The 25,111-nt window shown below is 38.2% G+C and overlaps 1 protein-coding gene across 6 annotated transcripts; it reads right to left on the bottom strand.

The window, feature by feature from the left end:
- Window positions 1-204: 204 nt before the first annotated feature.
- LOC111564414 (kinesin-like protein KIF23) lies at window positions 205-21,803 on the bottom strand. 6 transcript variants are annotated; one of them, XM_055013584.1, is made up of 24 exons: window positions 21,679-21,803; window positions 18,047-18,113; window positions 17,355-17,483; window positions 16,994-17,099; window positions 16,074-16,210; window positions 15,875-15,987; window positions 15,569-15,739; window positions 15,329-15,370; window positions 14,795-14,907; window positions 13,284-13,405; window positions 12,959-13,061; window positions 12,752-12,831; window positions 12,544-12,663; window positions 12,095-12,254; window positions 10,921-11,082; window positions 10,503-10,669; window positions 10,227-10,385; window positions 7,519-7,713; window positions 6,990-7,325; window positions 4,293-4,526; window positions 4,017-4,105; window positions 2,457-2,517; window positions 2,317-2,345; window positions 205-848 (listed from the first exon to the last, which is right to left on the bottom strand). In XM_055013584.1, exons 1-24 carry the CDS (start codon window positions 21,690-21,692, stop codon window positions 833-835), a joined length of 2,925 nt encoding a protein of 974 aa, XP_054869559.1. In that variant the 5' UTR covers window positions 21,693-21,803; the 3' UTR covers window positions 205-832. The 6 variants fall into 6 exon arrangements, with proteins under 6 accessions (XP_054869559.1, XP_035801203.1, XP_035801204.1 ...); XM_035945310.2 differs by having other exon boundaries at window positions 10,227-10,400; window positions 21,679-21,796; XM_035945311.2 differs by lacking the exon at window positions 6,990-7,325 and having other exon boundaries at window positions 10,227-10,400; window positions 21,679-21,792.
- Between the last annotated feature and the right edge of the window lie 3,308 nt (window positions 21,804-25,111).

The raw sequence follows: 25,111 nt of genomic DNA, 5'->3' as shown, positions 1-25,111 counted from the left end.
TCATATGTTTTGCAGTATATATAAAAAAAATACCATATGGACATATTAACAGGTTTTGCAGAGTTAACCAATAACCATCACCAAAAGGAATCTTTCAGATGAACTGAAACAAGCCAAAAAAAGAGAAGTTTTCTTCATAAGTTCAACTTTTTTAATACTTTCAAACTTTTTTTGTCTTTGTGGATGAAGAACTCATGACCAGACTTTGTGTTTGAATAAATTTACTGCCACCAAAAAGCATGTGCTGCATGTCAGGAGTTGTTTCAATAAGCCACAGTAAAAAGCTTCACAATACATGTTTACAGGTAGACAGATGATTTCAGCAAAAACCTGCATAACGGCTAAATATTTACAGTTGCAGTTCTACACGTTGTGATTCTTAAACTGTAGTTTGTGTTCAGTTTGACATCCGGTAAACGAATGACGCTTAAAAACATGCAATGACAAAGACAAACACTATTCTAAAGCACAAATATTCTAATCTTTGGGTAGCAATACAAGGCAGTGAAAAGATAAGTAATAAAGCATTAAATTTATCAAAGAATAGTCATGTGCTCATTTAGCATGTACAAGTCTTTATGAAGCAATAATTCCAGCATTTAAAAAGGAAAAAAAAAACAAAACACTGATCCAGCATATTATTACAGGAAAATTCTACACCGTTTGGCTACAATTCAAGCATAATTGCACCCTAATGATTTGTAAAATGATCAAATTTAGTACAAAATATCTCAAAAAGCTGCATAGTTTCTCTCGGTTGTTCTAACAGTCAGTCAACATGTTGCTTGTTTTTTAACGAGAAAAAAAAAACATCCTTCATACGAGCAGCCACTTAAGGCTTTCTGCGTCTGGAAGAAAGAAAAGAAAAAGTTCAAAATATTAATAAAACTGATTTTAAATTGGCAGGGTACGTTCAGCAGGGCTGGACCGATTTATCGGCTGGTTGATTAAACCAGTCGATTATAGCCCTTTTTCAAATAACCTTCATCGGTCGGAGTTTTGCGAATTAAACACCAATATATTTTTAATGTCAATGTCAGATTTATTTATATAGCACTTTTAAAAGGCCTATGGCCAACCAAAGTGCTTTACAGAAAAATAAATCATCAACAATACAGAAACAATAAACGCAAAACCATAAGACAATAGAATAAAGCAGATAAAAGATCCATTAAAGGTGACTCTGCTCAGCCAAAGGCCAGGGTGAACAAGAGGTCTGAAGATGTGTTTTAAAAATAGAGAGGTTATTCTCAGACCGCACAGAGAGGGGCGATGTGTTCCACAGCATGGAAACCTCACTTTTAATTTCTCATTAAACAGTAAATGCTGTTAAGTGTCAGTCGGGCAGAATGATGTCCTTACACGACTTTGTGAAAATAACAATGACTCAATACATGCTTCCAGCGCAAGTGGCGGCCTCTTCAGTAGTCAGAGAGTAACTGCAGAAGTAACGTACATGTACTAAACATCTGAGAGTCCAGAACGAGCGTTCATCACTCCGTCAGCTGCTGCTGAGGATCATTTAAGGAGGAGGATGTGAACGCAGAGGGGAGAAGCTTTATTCAGTAAAATGATGAATATTAGTGTCTGTCTGCAGCTACCGTCATGATGTCACTCTGAGTTTTACTGTCAGAAAATACTAGAACGTGACCGAGGCTGGAACAGCAACTCACTGTGTTGTTATGGAGGAACATTAGTGTCAGACTATTAGTGAACATTATAGATTTAAAATGCTGTCAAAGATGACATGTTTTACATCTGAGAAAGACTCTCTGGTTTTATTTTGGTTCATATGAGTCCTGACTTCATGGCAAAGAAAATAATGGAGCAGAGAAAATGTGATTTAACATTAAAGGGCATCAGAGGGCTGCAGAAATAATGTTTTGTCAGTAACTTTACACATTATGTTGCTTATATACAGCATATATAAATATAGAAACTTCCTCTATAATCTGCAGCAACAAGAAGTACCAGACCAGATGTATTTTCATTTATAGATTGACTCTTTTTTAAGGTTATATAATTTCCCAGAGGTTTAATGCTTTGTTGCATGTTTTTGTCTTGAAAATTCCTCTCTGTTGTAAAGTTAAACAAATACTAAAGGGCAAAGTATAGTAAAACAGTCAAATGTTCTGCCTGTAATTCATATCTTTGTTGGTATAAGCATTAAGGGACCAAAAAAGAAGTTATTTTATTCATTATATATTTTTAAATTAATTGGCCGATTAATCAGTTATCTGTATTTTTTTTCTGCCAAATATTGGGCAGGTCGTAGCGTTCAGTACATTCATGGATACAAACAGACTTTTTACTTACTTTTGATAACTTGTGCTTGACACTGGAACCTAATGGAAGGAAAAAGTAATTAATACTTGAAGATATATGGAATATTACAAGTACAGATTCAAATGTTCAGACAACACAAGAAGAGTTTAATGTTTTTTTCTTTAACTTACTCTGTTTTCGATGTCGTCCATCTGAGCTGCTCCTTCTGCTGACCCTGATCGCCTCTTGCGACTGAAACAAAAAGGATTTCTAAGTCTATTTTTATCCAGACAAATCTTTTAAAGGCTGAGGTATCTTGAACTTGATCTTACAAATCTGACTTGCAGTAAGTTTAATTAGCAATTATTGACATCACATTAAAAAAAAGAATCTCTGTAGCTGTTAACACAGCTCAGTGTCAGGTTAAATGTCCACTATCACATAGTTTGAAAGTGAAATTTTACTCATAAGACTGTCTAAAATGTATTTCTGTTACAGATTCTGCTGTTAATCTGCCATTTTTTCCAGAGACCACGTGCTTTTTTCACTGTTTTCAAATGAAACCTGTGTTTCCAACTAAGCAAACTAAATATTTCAAAGTCTACATTTGTATAAGAAACTAAAACAGTCCTAGTAAAAGTTACACAACTCTATTTTTGCAATGTTTTCCTTCAAAAACACTTCTCTGTATTCATGTAAATAAACAGCATAAGTTCCCAAAAACACTTAATAAATTACCAACACGTGCACTCATGTATTTTTGTCCATACGTTTGATGCTTTTTCTGTCTATATCTTTAAAAGTTTATGGCACCTGAATAATTTTTAATCTCATTTATTCACAAATAAAGTAAATGTTAGTTTTAACTGTAATGGGGACTTTGTTGTAAACAATGTTTAATGGCCCTGTGGAAAATTAAAAAGATAGTATTCAACACTGAAACAGTAACTTTGTGCAAAAAATTCAATGTAAAATGTATCTTAAAAGAGCATTTCCTATTTCAGTGACAGAAGTTTTGCACAAATATTGACCAAACTGTCAAAAATTAATATTGTTTAAGGAGGTTATCCCTCACATTGTGATGCATGCATATATATGTGTGTGTGTGTGTGTGTGTGTGTGTGTGTGTGTGTGTGTGTGTGTGTGTGTGTGTGTGTGTGTGTGTGTGTGTGTATATATATATACATATACATACATATATATACATACATATATATATGTATGTATATGTATATAAATATATATGTGTGTGTGTATGTGGACGTGCACTCCAGATGATGACATATTTTAGTACTTTGGTGTTTCTTGTATCAACGTTTTTAAAAGTATAAGGGAACTAGATGGATTTCTGTCATTCAGAAATAATTAAAATGTTACTTTTAACTTTACATTTTAAGATAAAACAGAGTCTGTAATAGTGACTTCATGCAGCCAAGTGAGCATTTAGTCCAAGTATTAACTGTGTTATAAATAATTTTATATTGCTCTACACATGTACATAGAAATACAGAACCGTGTGGCATTCTACAGGGCCACTGTGGCCCTGTAGAATAGTCTTTTTAAATTATCTTATATTTATTTTTACTTCATATTTATTCTTAACCTTTTTTTATAGTATTCCCTCATTTCTGCACTGTGAAATGGATGTGAGAAACGTCATTTTGTTTAACTGTGCACTACGTACATTGCTGAATGACAATAAAGGTGAAGTTCAAGTTGAAGAAGTTAAAGTATTGGGGTAAATTCTGTACCTCGGTCCTGTTGGACACTCTTGCTTTAGTGTCTCGATGTCGGTAAACTGCACAGCTTGTCCTCCGCCTCTGGTTTTAAAAACATTTCCCTGAAGAAGCAAATAAAATGTTAAACAAACATCCAAAAGGAGAGTAAAGGAAGAGATTTTATCACATAGCAGGCAGCAGTGTCCCATTAATACAGAAAACAGGAGTTCACTGAAATCAAACTGAATGCAATTAAGTCAAATTCATGCAGGATATAAAATCTCAAACTGAGCAGTGACGTGATTTTACCTTGATCAGTTTGGTTTCGAGCTCCCCGTCCGAGGCAAGCTCTTGATGTCTAAGCACATACTTGTGGCATTTAGACAGAGCCTTCTCGTTGGGGGTCGACACCTTGATTGCATTGGGAATGATTGGCTGCAAGACAGTGTCTAGGTCCAAATTAGAGGCCGGTTTGTGGTCTACCCATTTCTCCCCACCCGCAGACTGTGAGCGCCTGTGCCGTGGATGAACCGGAGGAGCCGTCTGGTGATCCCAGTGCAGAAAACAAACCAGTACGTTAATCACATGTGACACCGGTTGAAGCTTGTCAGGGTTAGTAGTGAAGGCTGATCACTAGGAGGTGTTAGACGGGTGTGAAAATAAATGTATTACTGGAAGCTGGATTCTCTTCTTTAGAAATATCTCCCCCTGTAGATTCAAACCCCATCCATAAAAAGAAAACTTCTCGATCTTCCGGTGATACATCTTTTCCAAAAGTTACTAAAAACACCCACTGCATTGAAAGAAGAATTTGCAAGCAAAGCAGCACAAAAGTAGCATGAAAATGAGTCCAAAGATGCAAAACTAGAGAGAAAAACTAACAGAGGTTTTTCCTGTGACAAAATGTAAACTCTGTTCGAATCACGTGAATTTAAATCATTTATGTGTACCTGAACAATATAAATCCAAACAACTGGTAATTAGAGATCATCAAGATCATGTCAATGACTTTAATTTGGCTGTTTCATCTCAAATCATCAGAGGCCTTCTGCTCGACCATCTCGGATTGATTGAAATTATTTTTTATAATCAACTATGGATACTTAAAGTTGCACCTGAGTTTCTAGACTGATATATCAAATACTTTGAGAATGTTTTTTTAAATTGTCCATTGACCCACCTTCACTATGTTTTATTGAAAAGACATGACCAGACCTTTACATCTTCAGAGACTGACTGATGGCCACAGTCTGCACATCAGTCAGGATTGTAACTGTCAGCATAATGTGGCTTTTCACTTCAAAAGTTCCCAATAAATCTCAGTGGAGAGGGTCGCTATCATACATTCTGACACTTCTTCTCTCCTAAACATTCTTGTTCATCTTTGGTTTGGCCAATAAAAGTTTTGTTTTAGGTGCTGAACCATTTAATGAAGCTTCTGAGCAGCTTTTTCTTTTATTTTTAGTGATGTTTTCTGGTAAAGTCGGCCTTCATATTTGTAATTCAGCATACACTGCAAAATAAAATGGCAAATTTCATGTTGGAATTTTATTGTGAATGGACAACAGATTAGAACAGAATGTAGTGTCTTAGAGCTCTGTTCTGTAAAATATGTCTAATAATCACATGGTATAGCATAAGAAAGTCCTTTTCAGCACGTCCTAAATGTGAAATCGGAGATGTTTTTTCTTACTTGGTTGCAGTTTTGACTATTGAGTTTACAAATCCTAATTTTTGTCTGCCTGCCCAGACTTTTGGCTCAGTAGGTTAAAATTTTTACCTTAAAAGTTTGATTGTTTTCCAGCTGAACAGCATTCAGCTGTCTGTTGCGTTTCTTATAAACTCCATAAAGAGTGATGTCAGCGTAAATCTGATGTTGCAGAAACATCCGGACAGAATTTAGACTCATTAACTTCAGCAGCAGCACTAATGAAGTGTGCTGTGTAACTTCAACGGAATCTGTAATTTTTATTATTTTTTTTTCCTCAAAATTTGATGATTTGAAATGAAATGACAGAATTGCTAACATCAGCCTAATAGATCTATTAGACTGAACCACTGTTTTGTTTATTTTATTATTTGAAAGGAAGGAAAACAAAACGAAATACTGGCAGTAATTCAGAAATCTGGGTCCAGACTAGGCTGCAGTACATGCGAATAACATGATAAAATACAGGTCAGCTGCAGATCTTCACCAAAAGTTTTGCAAGAGGTCAAATATCTGTGGCTGGTTTAAATTTTGTGGGTTCACACTCGATGCAGACACCAAAAAACCAGCTACGTCCTAAAATCTAAGCCGTTTCACAATTTAAAAAAGAAAAAAAACTAAAACGTAGAGCAATGTCTCAGTAAAAAGGCATGAAAATGTTTAATGTAGATGGCCATGTTGTGGGACACAAGATTTAATTTTTTTCTGTAAACTCAGTAAATCAGAAATGATCCTCTTACTCCTTCACAGTGCAGCTGAATATTAATAATCCAGTGGTGCTTTAGTTTTTTTTTTTCTCTGCCTATTTTGGTGAAAACCAAATTATTTGACAATTATTTTGTAAGCAAATTGTAAATAATCTCTCTACAGGTGCAAAATTGCTGCTGCTGTCATTATTTACCAGCGGTTTATGGTCACACAAGTATTTGTGTGCGTTTGCTTCAATATTTAAAGTCAGTTTTTGTCACTTTAAATGGTAATACTGAAGTGTGAGATAATGCAGTGCAAGGAAAAAGCAATTCTAGAGAGCAGATGGCAACAGAGAGAACTACAAACATGAGATAACTACTCATAAGGCTTAAGATGCAAGCCAAGAGGATCTACAAGCATGACAGATCGGTCTGCCTTAAAGTCAGGATAAAAGAAACGCCGAGGATTCTACTTGATGCATTTCTAAACAAGCACACATCTACTGACGAGACTACGAGTGCAGGGCTACACTACAAGGCGAAGATTAAACTACAGGCTTGCAGAGAAAATATATTCCTAAGCACATCTAGGTCCTCACACACACTAACCCTTGTGCCTGCCTCTAGGTCTAGCCCATAGACAAGCGTGGCAGCCGGGGCCTCAGTGCCTGGAGCCCAGCGCTGGCCTTTCCTGCGACCCACGCTGCTGGTGCCGTGGTACGGAGCGGGAGTCCGGCTCCTGTGCTGGGGAGTCCCGGGGAGTCTAGCCTGGCTGCTCAATTCTACAGGGAACCTCTGCTCCCAATCAGAGATGCAGGAGGCTACTGAAGGGTAGGATGAAGAAGAGGAGGAGGAGGAGGAGGAGGAGGGGGTGGAGGTGGGTTGAGGGTCCTGAACTGCCCTAACACTGGCTCGATTTTGGTGGGAGGGAGTTTGGCTGAAGTCCTGGAAAGTGGTGATGGAATGGGGGCCAAGCATTGTGGATGTTAACAGGGTAACAATCAGTAGAAAAGAGGGTGATGTTGTGTTCAAGATTACCACAATAATAATTAGTAACATGCAAAAATTTCCATGTTGATTGAAGTTGAAAGACAGTGATTAAGGGCACACTGGTGAGCAGGAAGAATGAGTAACTTACAGGATGTGGTGACGGTGAAGCAGACCTCTTCTGGGCAGCGTTGCGATCTCTCTCCCTGGACGGCCTCTCTGGCTTCTCTGGACCGCTGCTGTTGCTGCTGCTCTCAGTCACTATGGCTTTAAGCTGCTTCAACTTCTCATCCTTCACCCACAACTTGTTCTGCATCTCCAGCTGCTTGGCGTTCACTCGCCTCTCCTGATCAGAAAACACATGAAAGAACAGTCTCGTTATTTAATCCTACAGAATTAAAACCTCTCATATTGGGGCCCACATTTCTAATTTCTAAATAAACAGTAGGGCTGCATGATTGTGGCCAAATTGCTGATTATTTAGGTGAATAATTGCAGTTATTTGTTTATTTTTTTATCTAAATAAACATCAAATTTTATTTCCTTGTTGCCACACTCAATGTTACACAACTTATACCATGGTCCCTTTTCAGCTGAACTCAGTGCATCTTCTATGGGCAAAACAAAATTAACTGGTCACATACTGAAGAACTGCTTGTCATTAGACTCTATAGTTAACTTAAATGCCTCACATGCAGGCTTTGGCAGATGTTAGCTCAGGAGCTGTGCATAGACAAGCCACTAGTCTCCCAGCTAAGTTACAGCAAGGCACACAACTCAGACAAACCAAGGACAAAAACTACTTTGAAAAGACCGAGATCAGGTTTACTCAGGCTAAAACCAATTGATTTAATCAACATGGGCTGTTTTCTTCAGTATAACTCATACAGAATTCATTCATTTAATTGTGAAAAGCCAAAAACAATATGGAGATTAATTGTGCTGTGAGTCTATTTCACCTGATGAAGGTTTGAGGAGGAAATCCTGGTAAGTATATTTACATGATTTAGTTGTTTTTTTTTATTTATTCCAAGGCAAATTTTACTAAAATGCATCACAGCATCACAGTTGATGATATCTAAACAATGCTACCAGCAATGTTATACAGTAAAAGCTCTATCCTCAAAGAATCACCTTAAATTAGTTCAAATAGATGAATATTTATGATGGTAGAGTTTTATAATTAATTGGCAAAAGGCATAATTATAGTTACATACTTTTGTGTAGTGTCCTGCACTTACTTAATCAGGTGTAGGTTGATTAAGTGGATCATTTTGGGCCTTTTTTTTGGCTTTATGAACAGACAGTGGGGCTGCACAGTGGCTTGGTGGTTAGCACTGTCGCTTTGCAGCAAGAAGATCCCAAGTTTGCCTTCCCAGGATCTTTCTGGATGGAGATTGCATGTTCTCCCTGTGCATGCGTTTCACCAGCTTCCTCCCACAGTCCAAAAACATGCTGAGGTTAATTGGTGATTCTAAACGCCTTTTCAACTGCATCATTGACCATCTGATGTCCAGGGTTTGTGAGCAGGTCCCCGGAATGTCCCTCGGCAGCTACCACCTGACTGACCTGGAGTACACTGACGACATCATCCTGCTCAGTACATCCTACAGCCAGCTGAGAGACGCTCTGGGCATATACAGTGAAGAGGCAGAAAGGCTTGGCTTCCAAGTGAGCTGGACAAAAACCAAGTTCATGCATGTTGGTGCTGGACCGGACCCACATGACATCGTAGAGCCTGTCAAGAACTTTGTGTATCTGGGGTCCATACTGACAAACAATGGGGACCTACAACCAGAGATTACTCGAAGAAGAGCCCTGGTATCATCAGCTCTGCAGTCTCTCTGGAAACCACTCTGGCGGCACCAGACTATCTCACACAAAACGAAGCTCCGTATTTACAACTTAGGAGTACTCTCCATCCTGCTTTATGGCTCGGAAACATGGCCCTTAAATGAAACTCTGGCTGCAAGAATAGATGGCTTTGATAGCAGGGCTCTCAGAACCATCGAAAACATCAGGTGGCCCCAGCGGGTTTCCAACACACTGCTTAGAGCCCGCACCTGCCAGCCCAGAGCATCTTGCTTGGCCGCGCAACGCTGCACCCGCTGGTTCGGTCATGTCCTCCGCCTTCCTCCTGACCATCCGACGAGAGCCATTTTCCAGTTCGACCCGAAGGCCGCAGGCTGGACATGACCACGAGGCAAGCCCCGCACCCGACGGCTCGACGTTGTTGTGGACGACCTCAAACAACATGGAGTTGCTGTGGAGGATGCACAGCTGCTGGCACAAGATCGCCAGCAGTGGAAGAAACTGGTTCATCTGGTCGGCTCGACGCACATGGATGGGATGCCCCGCCCTTCGCAGGAACCCTAAGTCAAGTAAGTCAAATTGTCCGTAGGTGTGAATGTGAGTGTGATTGTTTCTGTATGTAGCCCTGTGTTAGACTGGTGACCTGTCCAGGTGTTTAGATGACAGGCATTGAGAGAGAGACAGGAAAGTGGGGAGAAGAATGGGGGAAGGACCTGCAGCAAAGGGCCATCAGCTGGATTCGAACCCAACCTGTTGTGCTGCCTCGAAGTAGATCAGTTTTTGATAACCTCACCAACATGTCAGGTGCACCTTCCAACAGTGTGTTTGATGAAAGTTTAAAGAAGAGTGAGGAAAGTAAAGCATACTTCTCACAATGCTGTTGGTTGGCAGCTTTTTCCATCTGTTTGAGGACTGACAGCATTTTACTCTAAACATGAAGCTGACAGCACAGCTTGGCACCAACATACATACAGACTGTAGTATTTAATGTGCCAGAGCTCAGTGTCCAAACCAAACACTAAGGCAGCTGTCGATGATTCCACTTACACACTCCTTCTCCCACTTCAGCCTGGTGTCTGTCACCACCCCCTGCATGCGTTGCTCCATGCGCCTCCTCTCCGACAGCTCTCTCTGCAGCCTCTGCTCTCTGGTCTCCAGCTCCTGCTGAAGGGAGCGCTTGTCCTGCTCGTACATGTCCGTTGTCTTCTGCAGGATATCGATCTGAAGATGTGAGCAAAGTGTAAATATGTGCATCTCTTTTAAAATATAAGTGACTGTACACATCCTGTTGCTGATCAAATGTACGAAAACAGGAGACGGCACCTTATATTCCAGCGTTTTGGACTTTTTCTCTAATCGCTCTATCTCTGATCTCTGGTTGAGGATGAGTTTGTCTTTTTCGTTCAGTTTGCTTTGTTGTTCGTGGAGGAAGGTGTCCTTTGCATTGTGCTGACTGTCAAACTGTTGAAGCATTGACTTTAGCGAAGTGGCTGCAGGTAGAAAATACAATGATGTAAGCTGTCAAACATTTGGCTTGAAACTGTTTTTTAAAAGCATAAAAATCACTTGTTCATGCAGACAGCAAAAAGTGCACACAATGACCAGAAAAACCTTCAATGCAGTGACTGGAAATTTTACTGATGCATCCTTGTTGTAATGAACAAATTAATTTCTGCCTAATTTCAACAATGACACAAGTTTCTGTATACTACTCTTTGTGGTGTAGAAAAATAACCAGTACCAGTTTTATTGAACTGTTCTGCCATCATCTGACGGACACGATGCCTCCTTTCCAGAACCTCAATCAGTCGGGGCAGTGTCTGATCATCAGCTGGATCGACCAACTCACTGCCAGGAAGAGCTGGAAGGCTTTCTATGAGCTGATTCATCAGAGCAGGGTCATCTGATGTGGAAATAAGCCATGTAAAAAAGGTAAATATAGTAATAAAATGATTACGATACCGTACATCAGGGGTGTCAAACTCATTTTAGTTCAGGTTCCACATTCAGCCCAATTTGATCTCCAGTGGACCGAACCAGTAAAATCACAGAATAATAACCTATGAATAACCAGAAATTTATCCTTTGTTTTAGTGTAAAAAAAGTTCACATTTTAGGAATTATCTTTTACAAAACATTATGACAAACCTGAAATTTCTTAAGAAAAATAAATTCAATTTCAGCAACATTCAGCCTCAGTTTATCATTTCCACATTACAACTTCCAGATCACAGAGTGTCGACAAAGGAACACAACATTTAGTCACAGCCATCAATAGAATATTTAACTTTACGATCAAACGACAAAAGTCAGACAAAAAAAACCCAAAAGAAACAAGATAAAATAATTACACAAATGCCACAAATGAGACAAAAAATGACAGCAGCAAGAAACAAAAAAAACAGACTAACAACACAAGCAAGACAAAAAACAAAACGACAAAAACAACACATAATGAATAAAGTGAAAGAAAATGACAAAAATAACACAAAAACACAAACGAGACAAAAAGGAAACACAAAACAACAAAAACGAGAAACAAAGCAACAAAAACATGAGACAAACGATAAAAGTCGTCAGACAAAAAGACAAAAAACAACAAAAACAAGACAAAATATTACAAAAATGAGACACAAAACAACAAAAGAACAATCTAGTATTTTACTTTATGATCAAAACAACTTGTCATGATCTAGAATTTATTTAAAATGTATAGTTTCATAAATTTACAATCTGCAGTTAATGTCTTTTCTGGAATTTTTACACTTTACAAAGTCGGGCCGGATTGGACCCTCTGGAAGGCCGGTTTTGGCCCGCAGACCGCATGTTTGACACCCCTGTTGTACATAAAACAATACAAGTTCTGAAAGTCATATTTGACATGTTTAAATGAAGTAGCCTTTAGGGTGATTTACCGCCGTTACTGGGACCTCCTCGTTCTTCCAGACGACGAGACAGCTCATCTTTGAACGCCTGGTTTCTGTATCGGCGTCCTGCAGCGAGGCCACAGATGGGCCGGTCGACTGGCCGTGCAACTTCCACCTCCTGGGTCATCTCAGCAAAGCGCATCACCAGCTGCAGCACATGAAAACCAAGAGCAATTTAAATGGATCGCTTCCCCAAACTCACAATGTAAGGTCTTAACCTGAATAAATGAACGTTTTAGGGCAATTCGTAATGCCAGTCTTATTTCTCGATTGAACTCTCTGGAACTAAACTGTGAATCTTGTCAACTTTTAATGTCAACAAAAAACTTGGAGGAAATCTGTGTATTTTGGTGACAATCTGTGAGTGTGTGTTTAGCAGCTTATAAATGTTTGTTGTGATCTTCCAAAGGACAACAGAACTTAAACAAACATCTTACCATAGTTTCTTCATAATCGTCGGCCTTTGGGTTGACACAAACGATCATCCTGACTTTTCCTTCGCCGTCAAAGTAGTTTTTAAAAAGATGCGTAACTTTAGAGTCCCTGTATGGCACCATCTGGGAAAAAAAAGAATTAAGATCACACAATAAGAAAGTAAAACAGAAAAATTACATTATAATGATGGCAAGGTGTTAAAATACCAACCTTATTAGTTCCACACATCTGGTTTTCACGTAGCACTTCTATACATGTGCGCAGAGTCATCAGGGACTGGTTGATATTACCTATAAATCAGACATTACTAGAGAGGTTTAGCATCTCAAGAGATGTCATTACTACTGAAATAACTTTTGGGGAATGAGGAAAAGAAGTGTCTTTAGAGAAAAGCCCAAAGAAACACAATGCCCTGACCTGCTTCCCGAAGGCGGCTTCCTTCAGCTCTGGTTCTGCTGGTTCGCTCGCTGCCTGCCAGGTCAACCAGACACAGCTGGCTCACATTCACCTGGTTTTTGTCCTGTATATCAATAACATCCTGTCAGTATCAGTAGGCACAAGCAGGAAACATTGTGTGTATTTATTAAGCAGCAACATTCACAGCTTGATGAGCTAAAATTAAAATCTAAAAAAAGGATCACTAGGTTTCATTTAATAAACATTTATCATAAACAACCAGAATTGTAATGTTTAAATACAAAAAGTAGAATTTTTTTTTTCAGGTGTTGGAGTTGCTTCTCACCTGCAGGATGTGATCCCCATCAGCATCAAGAGGAGCTTGTGCTAGCTTCACTGTGAACACACTGTGGGAGCGACTGGATTCACGATTGAGCTGAGTGTTGGCGATCCTCCTCTTCTTTTGCCCTGCAGACAGAGTAACAACAAAAAGGTCTGTGTGGAACATTTAGTTCGCTAAATGTTGGTAGAATTCCAGCATCAGCCATACCTCCCTCCTCCCTTCACTTTAAAATTTTTTTTTTCCCTGTTAAAAGGGTGTTTTCCTTGCCACTGTCTCCTTAGGGCTGCTCTGGGGGTTCAGGCATATGGGTTCTGTAAAGCGTCTTGAGACAATTTGACTGTAATTGGCGCTATATAAATAAAACTGAATTGAAATTGAATTGAATTGACAAACAGACAGGTTGCGGTCACGAGAAACAACAAAAAAAATACTCCAGCCACAGTCACTAGTCGATGCTAATGTGTGTCTGTTTCCATAATCTGGGTTACACAAAGAGTAAAGATGAACAGACGAGTACAGAGAAGGCACAGCAGACAACACTCAGAGGGAGGGTGATCATTACTCAAGTATAGCTTCACATATCAGATAACTTTTTTCTGCTTTATTATTACTATATTCATATTCAAAATCTTGCATATTGCATCTTTAACCACAGGAACAACTGAAGTCATATATTTTTATATAGTCAACAGATTGTTACTTTGTCTGATTGTTCCTGCAGATTTGATCACTAAACTTATAATTTAACCCTTTAAGACCTACCATTGTGCAAGTCTGCCAGGACATATTCTTACAATTTTACATGCTGTAGTGTCATTTTTTGGAGAATTTTTATTTGCTTTACTTCAAAATAACCTTTATATCCCAAGTTTCAATAATATGTATTGACTTATGTCTTAACTACTACAATAAATTGCTTAAAAGTGCAATAAACCTTAAAATAATTAAAACCGTTTTAGTTTTTTTTCACATAAATATCAAAATACAGAAACTGCATAACAAGAGCCCTCATATTTGTGCATGTAAAAAAGCTGCACAATATCCTTTGGAACCGCGGGAATTTATTTGGAATCTGTACATAACTGGCTTTTTGAGATATGGTCAATTTTGTAACCTGTAAAAAAATCGAAAATAAATAACAGTACAAAATTTGAGATTGTGAAAGATTTTTGTTATGTGCTAACTCCCGAGATTGTATATGAAAAAACAAAGATCGATCTATCTGGTTTCAAATCTACCGCCAATCAAAAATCTATCTGCAAATCATCACACCGGTGCTATGCTGGGTTCTAAAGGGTTAAGCTGATAATGGCTCCTGAAAGCTCACAATTGCAACAAAGAAAAGCCACAGAAAATGGCTGCTTTTACACATTAGGAGAGTTTAATCAAACTCTAATAACATAACATAGTGATAAAAGAAAACATTTTTTACAATATGCCTAAAACTTAACTGGTCAGCATGTGAGCGGGACACATAACACACAAAGAAAATAAAAGTTCTTGCTACCACTCACCCTTCCAAAAAACTTCAAACGCCTCCTCTGTTGATTTCACCTCGACTTCTGTACAACCAGCGACATACATGTTATGATTCTGATCTTCACGCAGAATCTTGGATTGAGGCGGTCTGAAACGAGTTAATGTAAACAATCAACACACACCAACAATAAAACACAATGTTAGGTTGCTTTAGTAAAACAAGCAGCAAAAGCTACATGACAAATAACTGATGTTAGTGTCAGAATTAAAATTAGATATAATCTAGGGAGAAACACAAACACATTCAGGGGTCCAGACACATGCATACTGGGTTTACATATGAACTTCAGCCATTCAGGGATATTATGCTTCTCCACGGCAACAGTAACAAGACAGGGCCAATCCTTTAAGACAACAGCCATCGAAATGACACACAGTAGCACGCTACACCAACGCTATTCACAGGGCTCTGGATTAATGGGACGGAAATGCACTGATGACCTATACGACAGATCAGCTACAGCCGAGTTATGACAGCACTATGTAACACTATTGTACCGGCCACATACACAAACTCATTGCTCCGTGCGGGCGTGCCTCCACCGAGCCACCTAACAAAAACAGGATTTGTAAAAGCACGACTTGTCAAACTAAATCTGCACATACAACACAGTCACAACGCTTGTAAAACACAACTATAACCCAAACATTTGTGGCATTCATTCCCTGGGCGTAACTGTGAATCTGCACATCGTAATGTTGACAAAAATTCAACGTGACAGTGTTTTAAAAAGCTAATCCTGTCTTACTTTGGTCGGATCGGGTCATATGGAGCCTCTTCAAGCAGATCATAAATATAGTTGTTGTAGATCTCGATGTAGGACACAAACACGCTGTAACAACAGTCATCATCGACGCTCTCAGATTTACAGGCTTCCTCTGAGCTGATCATATCTGCAAACTCTGGATCAGCCTTCTGCCTGTAAAACAAAACACAAGCAGTTTAATAACTAGCATCCAACATGTATTTTCATTCAGTTTCCTCCATTTTCATCACTACCTGTGATGATGAAAAATACAGAAAGTAAGAGGTGAATAAAATGACTCCTAGCTACCTGGAGGAGGGAGTTTTTGGCACAGATTGCTGACTGTCTCGCTTCTGTCTCTCCAGGAGAGCGTCGACTTGACTCTGAATCTCCAACCCATTCTTGTCATCTGGTTTAAACACCTTAAGAAGACAAAAAAACATTTCAAATAAACATCCCACATCCTCTTCAACAATCTATACTAATAATGAATCAGTGACAGGCTTACAAATCTTTTGGCCTGAAAGGGACCGATGCTGTTGAAGAGCATGTCCAGAGAGCGGGGCAGGAGTCCACCTTCACCAGGTGAGCCGGTCATGGTGAAGGTCTTACCGCTTCCAGTAACACCGTATGTAAACAGCAGACCTGTAAAGATGGGACATCAAATGACTCCATGTTACAGAGGATTAGGCCTGCTGTTGTCAAATCTAAGTAAGAGGAAACATTCTTATGTGAATCCAAAGAATTAGAGAACGAAATGATATAAAAACACATAAATGCAGCCAGAATTCACTTGTGTGAATTATGAATTTCCAAATGTCTGATAATTAAGAATGTCCGCTAATATCGGTCCAACGATATTATCGGCCGGATACTGGCATAAAAATGTAATATCAGTCAATATCGTTATTGGTTTTTTTGCCCATCATGAAAATCAATAAAATAATGCCTGGATTTCGCCGGCATTTACTCACAGAAGGAGGGAGAGTGTGAACTGTTGTTTGAAACGATTAGAAAAAATAAAAATGGCATAAAAATGTCATTTTTGACATAACTTAAGTTGAAGTAGTTTTCTTATTTTGAACAGAAAATGTTTACATTTGGAAAGGCTTGTTGCATCTGAGAATGCATCCAGTGGGGCACCACAATAAAATCAGGCATAATGTGTTAATTCCACCACAGGAGATATGTGACGTTACCTAAAATTAGTTAAATAGCCCACATATATCAGCATCGGTTGATATCAGAATCAGAAATTGAGAGTTGGACAATATCGGCATATCGGTTATTAGCAAAAAAGTCAATATTGGGCATCCCTACTGATGATACCTTTTAACAGCTGTTCTGTTGATCAACTAACTCTTTAAGGAAAGGATAAATTGTCGGTTTTCGATATTTCATGCCTCTAGAAATGATTAACTTACTTACCATTTTTACAATGAATAAGGTCCTCTACTAGGGGCTTGGCAATGTCCTCAAACAGCTCAATTTGAGAGGTATTAATGCCAAATACTTTCTTGAAGGAGTACTGCGTCTGTGACAAACAGAAACAACATGAACTGAATCGCATTCAGTAACAAGATCAGTTATTATTGGAACAAATAAAACTTGTTTGTGTCCAAGAAAGTCTCAAATCTCTGCAGAATAAAACCAGTTTGAGGGATTTTTTTGGTTCAATATTGCAGTGATTTTTTTTTTTTACTTTTTTAAAATTTTATGGCTGAATAACAAAAACGATACCAAAGTACAGTAAATCAGTGACTTTGAAAAACAATCATAACACACTAACCTCCTTGTATTCCCCATTGCGGTTGGCTTTGAGGCCATCGGGAGCATGCAGCTGAATGGTGGAGCTGCTGATCATCTCAACACAACACTCCTCATCTTCTCCTCCAAGTGGGCGGATACGGCAGTATACCTGCAGAAAAAACATTTTAAAATCAGCTACTTCCAAACAGAAATGCTTTAATATCTGGATTAAAAGTCTATTAGTTAAACAACAGGGAAAAGCCTCATAGAAACTACAGGACTGCAACTAACAGTTACTTTCATTGTTGAGCAATCTGAATATGATTTTTCTGATGAACTGTTTGTTCTCTGAAACACTTGAAAGCAGTGAGAAATGTATGTCACACAGTCTACACTAGTCCAAAATAGGAAAGATATTCAGTTTACTATGACGTAAGACAGGATTACCTGCAAATCACCACAAATGGTAGTCTGTAACTGAGCAGGGATTGACATTTTTGATTTAAAAATTGCATAAACAAGTAATCAATTATCATAAGAGCTGCAGAATATTTTGTTGACCAACAGCTGCAGCTTGAAAGAAATACATTAAATATGTATGCAAGTACAAAAATTGTAAACTTTCATTTGTGATCTATGCTTAAAAATGGGAACGCATGCTTTGCTTCTACTGCATCTGTGCTGTGATATTGTTCCAGTGTGAGGATTCATGACTAAAACATGTCTACTGACCCCTACAGGATCTTTATCTATGTTGGCTGCCTTCTTGGGGCCAGGCCTCCGAGGAGTCTTCCCTTTGCTGTAAGTGACAAAACAATAGATAATTATCAAATATTGCTTCCTGACTGCATTCATTTACTGTTAGATATAATAATTGACATACTAGATAATTCACTTACTCGGCCAAAAACTGGGCTAAACAATTAACTGAAATATCAAAATAATTCATTTTCAAAAACAAGGAAAATATGTCAATATTGAATGCAACCTTATACTCTCCAGATGTTAGGGAACATGCCTGTTTGGCACACACCACACCAAAATTGCAAAAATTGCAAAAATAAAATCACAACTCATTTTACAATCACAACACTATTACATTTCTATCTTTCAGCCGTAGCCAAATATGTTCATTGAGGAAAGTAATGAGATCATGTCAATGAGAAACACAATCCACTTTCTCTCTCTCTTTTTTTTTTTTAAATACGCATACATTTAAGCATGCAGGCATGAATGCATACATGCACAGATAAATGCCAGCACTTAAACACACCCGTGCACACACATGCACACAAAGGCAAAACAAACTAAGAAAGACAGCAATATAGAGGAACATAACCCCCCCTCAACTCAGCACCGTAATATCAACATATAATACTGGTTATTAAAGATTTATGAGACACAGAAACAGGCACACATTCAGTTGGGGAGCAGCTTCAAACTTGTAAAATATGAGATGAACGGTTGCCATTTACGGGAAAATTTATCAGCGCATCCTCTCACCTTTTAGAAAGAATATGGTGTCTTTAAGCCACCGGTAGATAGAAGGATAGCTGACAGATTTCCAGTGTAATAATAACCAGCGTCTTGTCAGTAGGGATGTGAAAGCTAAAGTGTCCTTTGGTTTGAATTTAATGCAACAGAAGCATCAGGGATCCCAAATATAGCAATCAGTGGGGAAGGCTGCAAATTTACTCGAAGAACAGTGGACATAATATTAAAACACCTGGTCCAAAAATCATTTAGAGCTGAGCAAAGAAAAAAAAAACATTTGGCTGAGGAGACAAGGAGGGTCATGACATTTGTCACACTGATCTTCCACTTTTGGATATATTCCAGAAAGGACCTTAAATTGAATACATCCCAGACCAACACAAGAGGTGGTAGAGTGTATCCTGTCTATAGCATGACGCCAGAGGTTTCCCATGTATTCTTAATTTTGGTACAAGGATGACTTCTTAAAGACAAAGTGAAGTTGTATATGTGGGAAATGAAACCTCTCTGATGAGGACTGTGTGAGAGCAGGTTTTCAAAAATTATCTTAAGAAGTCTTTAACTGTCAGTACAGGGCCAAACCAAACCAAAAGTGCACACATATACAACCATAGGAGCACCAGTCAGGCTGAACTATTTGGGGAAAATATCTGCTTTATTTCTGGTTGATATTGCGATTTAACCGTCACGTCGTCCTGCAGGTCAAAATTGACTCGTTTTAAAGTTTGAAAATGTGGGGTAAAACAATATTTTCACAGTGAAAGATTGGAAGATTTTTACTCATTTTTTGAAAATATTCAGAAGAATTTTCTTGCCAAATTTGGGGGATTTTTTTAAAAATAGAACTTTTAAGGTAAACTTTTAAGGAATTGTTGGAATTTTCTTCCTGAAGGTTTTGCAAATTTTCAGAAATTTGGGGAATTTTTTTGCAGAATTTTTAAATTTTTTTCAGACAAGGAAACAATATTTTTTGGTGCCCGTAAATGAAGACAACAGGAGGGTTAATATGCAACAGGGTTTTTTGTTAAGTGTAGCTTCAACACGACACACATTACCATGAGACACTATCAAAAGTGTTCCAGTCACACAAGAAGGACAGTATAAATTTACACTGTATTGTACAATAACCTAATGGATATGTACATTATTTTTTTTTTGCACTAAGAACAGCAATATCTGCTTTTTTCACTGTATCATCACCTAGCAATTATCACTATGCACTACTGTGTTTATATATTCCTTTCTTGCTTTTAAATATCTGTCTATAATGTGTTATATTTATTGTTACTACTAATATTTTTTCATCTCTTCTTCTTTCTATAGTTTTTTTCTCTTTTTTAAATTATTATTCTCTTTCCTTATTCCTAGGGTGACACCAAAAGCCGAAACCAAATTCTTTGTATGTTGTGTGTGTATTTGGCCGTTAAAGCTGATTATGATTTTGAATTTGTAAAAACACCAGTTTAAACCAGGGGTGTCAAATGTGTGGTCCACGGGCCAAAACTGGCTCTCCAGAGGGTCCAATCTGGCCCATGGGTCGACTTAGTAACAAGGAAAAATTCCAGAGAAGACATTAACTGCAGATTGGAAATTAATAAAACTATAAATTTAAAATAATTTCTAGACCATGACAAGTTGATTGCTCTTTGTTCTTTTGTGTCTCATTTTTGTAGTACTTTGTCTTATTTTTGTTGTTTGATTCATGTTTTTGTCATTTTGTGTTTTGCTTTATTTGTTCTTTTGTGCATCGTTATTTTCGTTGTTTTTTTGTTTTGCTTGTGTTGTTTGTTTTTTGTTGTTTTGTTTTTCGCTTTTGTCATTTTTTTGTCACATTTGTGTCATTTGTCCATTTTTTTTGGTTTTGTACCTTTTTTGTTTTGTTTCAGTCGATTGTCTCATTTTTTGTCATTCTGTGTCTCATTTTTGTAATATTTTGTCTTTTTTGTCTGAGTTTTGTCCTTTTGATCATAAAGTAAAATCCTATATGGTTCAGTTCCAGATAGCTGTGACTAAATGTTGTGTTTCTTTGTAGACACTGATCTGGAAGTTGTAATGTGGAAATGATAAACTGAGGCATAATGTTGTTGAAATTGAACTCGTTTTTCTTTATGAAATTTCAGGTTGTTCTTGATGTTTTGTGAAAAGATAATTTATTAAATGTCAACATTTTTGCACGAAAACAAAGTAAAAATATGGAGGTGTGGTTATTCATAGGTTATTATTCTGTGATTTTACTGGTTCGGTCCACTGGAGATCAAATTGGGCTGAATGTGGAACCTGAACTAAGATGAGTTTGACACCCCTGACTTAAACCCTGAACCAGACGTGCTCCAGAACATATTAGTACATTCTAAAACGCTTCTAATTTCATTGATTTAAATGGCGATTTCGATTTTAAATCAATTAACTGTTGTGCCATAATATATGGCTGGGAAAAGTGTAATAAGTAACATGGCATGATGTAATGTGTAAATGAACCACTCTGAACAGGTAGGCTCACTAGCTAGCTCAGTTAGCTCAGGTGTCACCCGATCAACAAAACATGTAAACTTAACACTATATCTGCAACGTTCAGCTGCATTACTTTATGGTGTTGAAAAAAGTTAACAATCACTGTTATAGGTTGTTGAAAAGTGAATTCTGACTTCACATCATGACCAGCTGCCAAACATAGTCCGGTGTCAGCTAGCTACGAGCTAACGTCACCTAGCTGTACCGAACCGAACTCACCTTCCGCTACAATTCATAAAAAGAACCGCTACATAACCAAACACATCTAAGAAATACGTTACCGAAATATCACGACACCCTCCATAGTCTGGATGTGTCAAATGTGTATAGAGTTAAATGTAAGAGAAGTTAATACTGACCCGGAACGCTGCATTGTTTGTGTCGCTGAACTCCGAAGCCGCTTCTCGATTTTAAAAATTCCCTCTGAGACGTTGACCTGACTGTCACACAGCTCAGCCAATCAGAGCGCAGACAGGGCGCCCTACAGCGGAAGTCCCGCCTCTACAACCTGTTGCCTGCATAGGAGACGAGATACGCTAGCGCGCTGTAGCAGCCGGCTAAGCTACATGCCTACGTGGCGGCCATCTTGGAGGGGGCAACGTTCCCATTAAAAGCAATCATGTACATTGAAAATAAATCATAATTTGCTCATTTCTCAACCGATTTTCATGTGGCTTACTTTATTGTCAATGTCAAAGCATGTGCTATTAATACAGAATATTTGGTTTTAAAAAAACGAAAAAAACTTTTACATTCAGCCATTACATATATAAATGTAAAATTTGCATTGTAAATAATTTGATATATAGTTATATGAACAAAAAAGAGAAAGATAAAAAAAATATACATATATAGAAAATATGTTTTTGGATCAAAACATTTAATTGTAAAGGTAATCAAATAATAATTTATATTTATCTCTCTCTCTCCACAGCTATAGGCTGTTATATACATGGAGATAGAACAGAATAGAGTTTATTGCCATTGACAAGAAACAGGTACATTGAACTGAATCATTAAGCATGACAAAAATAATTTAAGATATTTAGACATACACACAATTGACATATAATGATCATATTAATGCTAATAGCATGAAAACAGGGCTACAAGCAGATAAGTATGATTTATTTAGATACAAACACAAGTAGGGTGAATAATAAGTGTGCATTGGGTCACAGTAGGTTGTTCATAAAGAAAGTGTAAATTTTCAAGAAAATAATGAAACTCAATAAAACTGAGTTGCTGCATCCTTGTCAATGATGCACGTACTCTTCCAAGATGAGCCAGGAAGTTTGAGTCCTAATCTATGCCTCTGTGTTTGCTTCTTTACACCGCTGTTGACAGTTTAGGCTGTTAGATTGTTCCAGATAAGACAAGTACAAGATACTTCAGAGCCGTTCTACCACGAGCCTGACAGGAAGAACTCCAACAGCTACTGAATGTTCCTGTGGTTCCCTCAAGGCTACAGGAGTCCTACGAGGACGAGCCGGTCCACCTGATGGTGGCCAGTTACTGCGGTTCAAAGCCAACACCGACTACATGAACTTCTACTGGACCACATGGAGGCCTTCAAACCGGACCAACAAGTTCAGTGACTCCCCGACTCGTGGGTCTGAGGACACCGCCGAGCCTCAGTCCAGCCGGCCTCCTGTCTGTGGGTGTTTGAGTGCTGAGAGGTTTGTGGATGCATGTGAACGTTCTGTGTTGAAACAGCAGCTTTGGACTCAGTAACGCCGGGAAAAACCAAGAGCTCCTTTATTTGTGACTTCCACTAAAAAACTGATGAAAACAAGTTTGCCAGGGTTCTGACTGATAACAGATTATTAAATAATGAAAATAATCGTTTAATTATTCCTTTAAACAATCCTTTTAGGTCTACATTTCCTTTACACTGACTTCTTGGTATATGTACAAGTATTTTGGGTGGAATATACCATTAAGCCCAATGTTCAAGGGTTCTTCTGGGAATATACCATTAAACCGACCTTTTAGGTAAATGTTCCAGGATGTTGGGTAGAATATACCATCAGATCAACCTTTTAGGTCTACATTGGAAGATTTTAGAGTAGAATATTACTCCAAACCATCCTTTAGGTCTACATTTAAGGTGGAATACTCCTTTACACCAAGATTTTTTTTGGTCTACATTGAAGGACTTTAGGTGGAATATTCCTCTGAACGAACTTTTTAAGTTCATGTTCAAGGATGTTGGCCAGGCATATGGGTTCTGTAAAGCGTCTCGAGACAATTTGACTGTAATTGGCGCTATATAAATAAAATTGAATTGAATTGAATTGAATTGGGTGGAATATACCATCAGACCAACCTCCAAGGTCTACAGTAGTGAATTTTAGATGGAATATACCATTAAACTCACCTTTTAGGTCTACATTGGAGGATTTTAGGTGGAATTTTCTTCCAAACCATCTTTTAGTCTACATGTAAGGATGATTAGGATGGTATATTCTTCCAAACCAACTTCTCAGGTCTACATTTCAGGTGGAATATTCCTCCATACTAACTTTTTTGGTCTACATTGAAGGATTTTTTTCTAAACCACCCTTTCGGGTCTGTATTTGAGGTTTTAGGTGGAATATTCTCTTTAACCAGCCCCTCAGGTCTCTGAGGATTTTGGATGGAATACTCGGTTAAAGCAATATTTTAGGTGGGTGTCCAAGGATTTTTGGTGGAATGTTCCTTTAAGGTGGATGCGTGAGGACCTTGTAGGTGGAATACTTCCTGAAACCAACCTTTCAGGTCAACATTGAAAGATTTAAGGTGGAATATTCCTTTAAACCAACCTAAATTTCATGTTTTGATCATTATCAAGTGAGAAACTTCAATCCAGACTCCTCATAGTGACGTTTGAGATTTATGCTGCTGTTATTTGTTTAGTCCAGACTAAATGACAGAAATCCACAATGTAATTTTATTTCAGGACTCGGTTATTAAATGTCAAAACAATCACAAGTTTTAAGGCTTCTGTTAACCAGAAAGTTCAAACTAACAGAGAAGTACTGAGAAACTTTTAAAACTTCAGTCCTCAGAGTGTCTGAAGGTTCAAACTAACAGAGAAGTACTGAGAAACTTTTAAAATTTCAGCCCTCAGACTGTCTGAAGGTTCAAACTAACAGAGAACTACTCAGGAACTTAGAAGATTTCAGTCCTTGGACTGTCTGAAAGTTCAATCCAACAGAGAACTACTGTGGGACTTAGAAAATTTCAGCCCTCAGACTGTGTGAAAGCTCAGGTCCTGAGGACTCGGGAGGTGTGGAGGCTTTGGAAAGTCTTGGAACTGAGGGTTCAACCCTCCAGCACAAAGGCTGAAGTCCAACCTTCTGAGAAAAACGGTCAAGTCGAGACCCGAGTTAAAAAAAAACTCGAAAAACAACAAAAAATAGATAAGTGCGCAAAAAAACAAAAAATTAGTACCTGAGTGAGTAGCTCAGGGGATTAGAAGACAGACTACCAAGTGGAAGGTCACAGGTTCATGACCCACCACTGGCACTTTTCTTTCTTTGTCTTTGTCAGGATTTTCAAAAAATTTAAGAAGGGTCTGGTCTTGAACCAGCGACCTGCAGCTCCACAGGCAAATCCTTAACTCACTGAGCTCCAGATCTGATGAAAAGAAAGAAATTAATCGTCCCTTTGGCATGAGCTGGCCCAGCAGAACTTTGGAGATGTGTTCCAGTGGTTGGTGGATGTGTGGGGAGATAGAGAGGGACCTTTGAATTGTTCACAAAGGAAAACAGGGAACCCATTGGTAGTTTTAGTTTAGGCTGCTACTGT

Source organism: Amphiprion ocellaris, chromosome 1 (assembly GCF_022539595.1).
Source record: "Amphiprion ocellaris isolate individual 3 ecotype Okinawa chromosome 1, ASM2253959v1, whole genome shotgun sequence".
In the NCBI taxonomy this organism is placed as follows: Eukaryota; Metazoa; Chordata; class Actinopteri; family Pomacentridae; genus Amphiprion; species Amphiprion ocellaris.
This window is presented reverse-complemented; position numbering and strand designations above follow the sequence as displayed.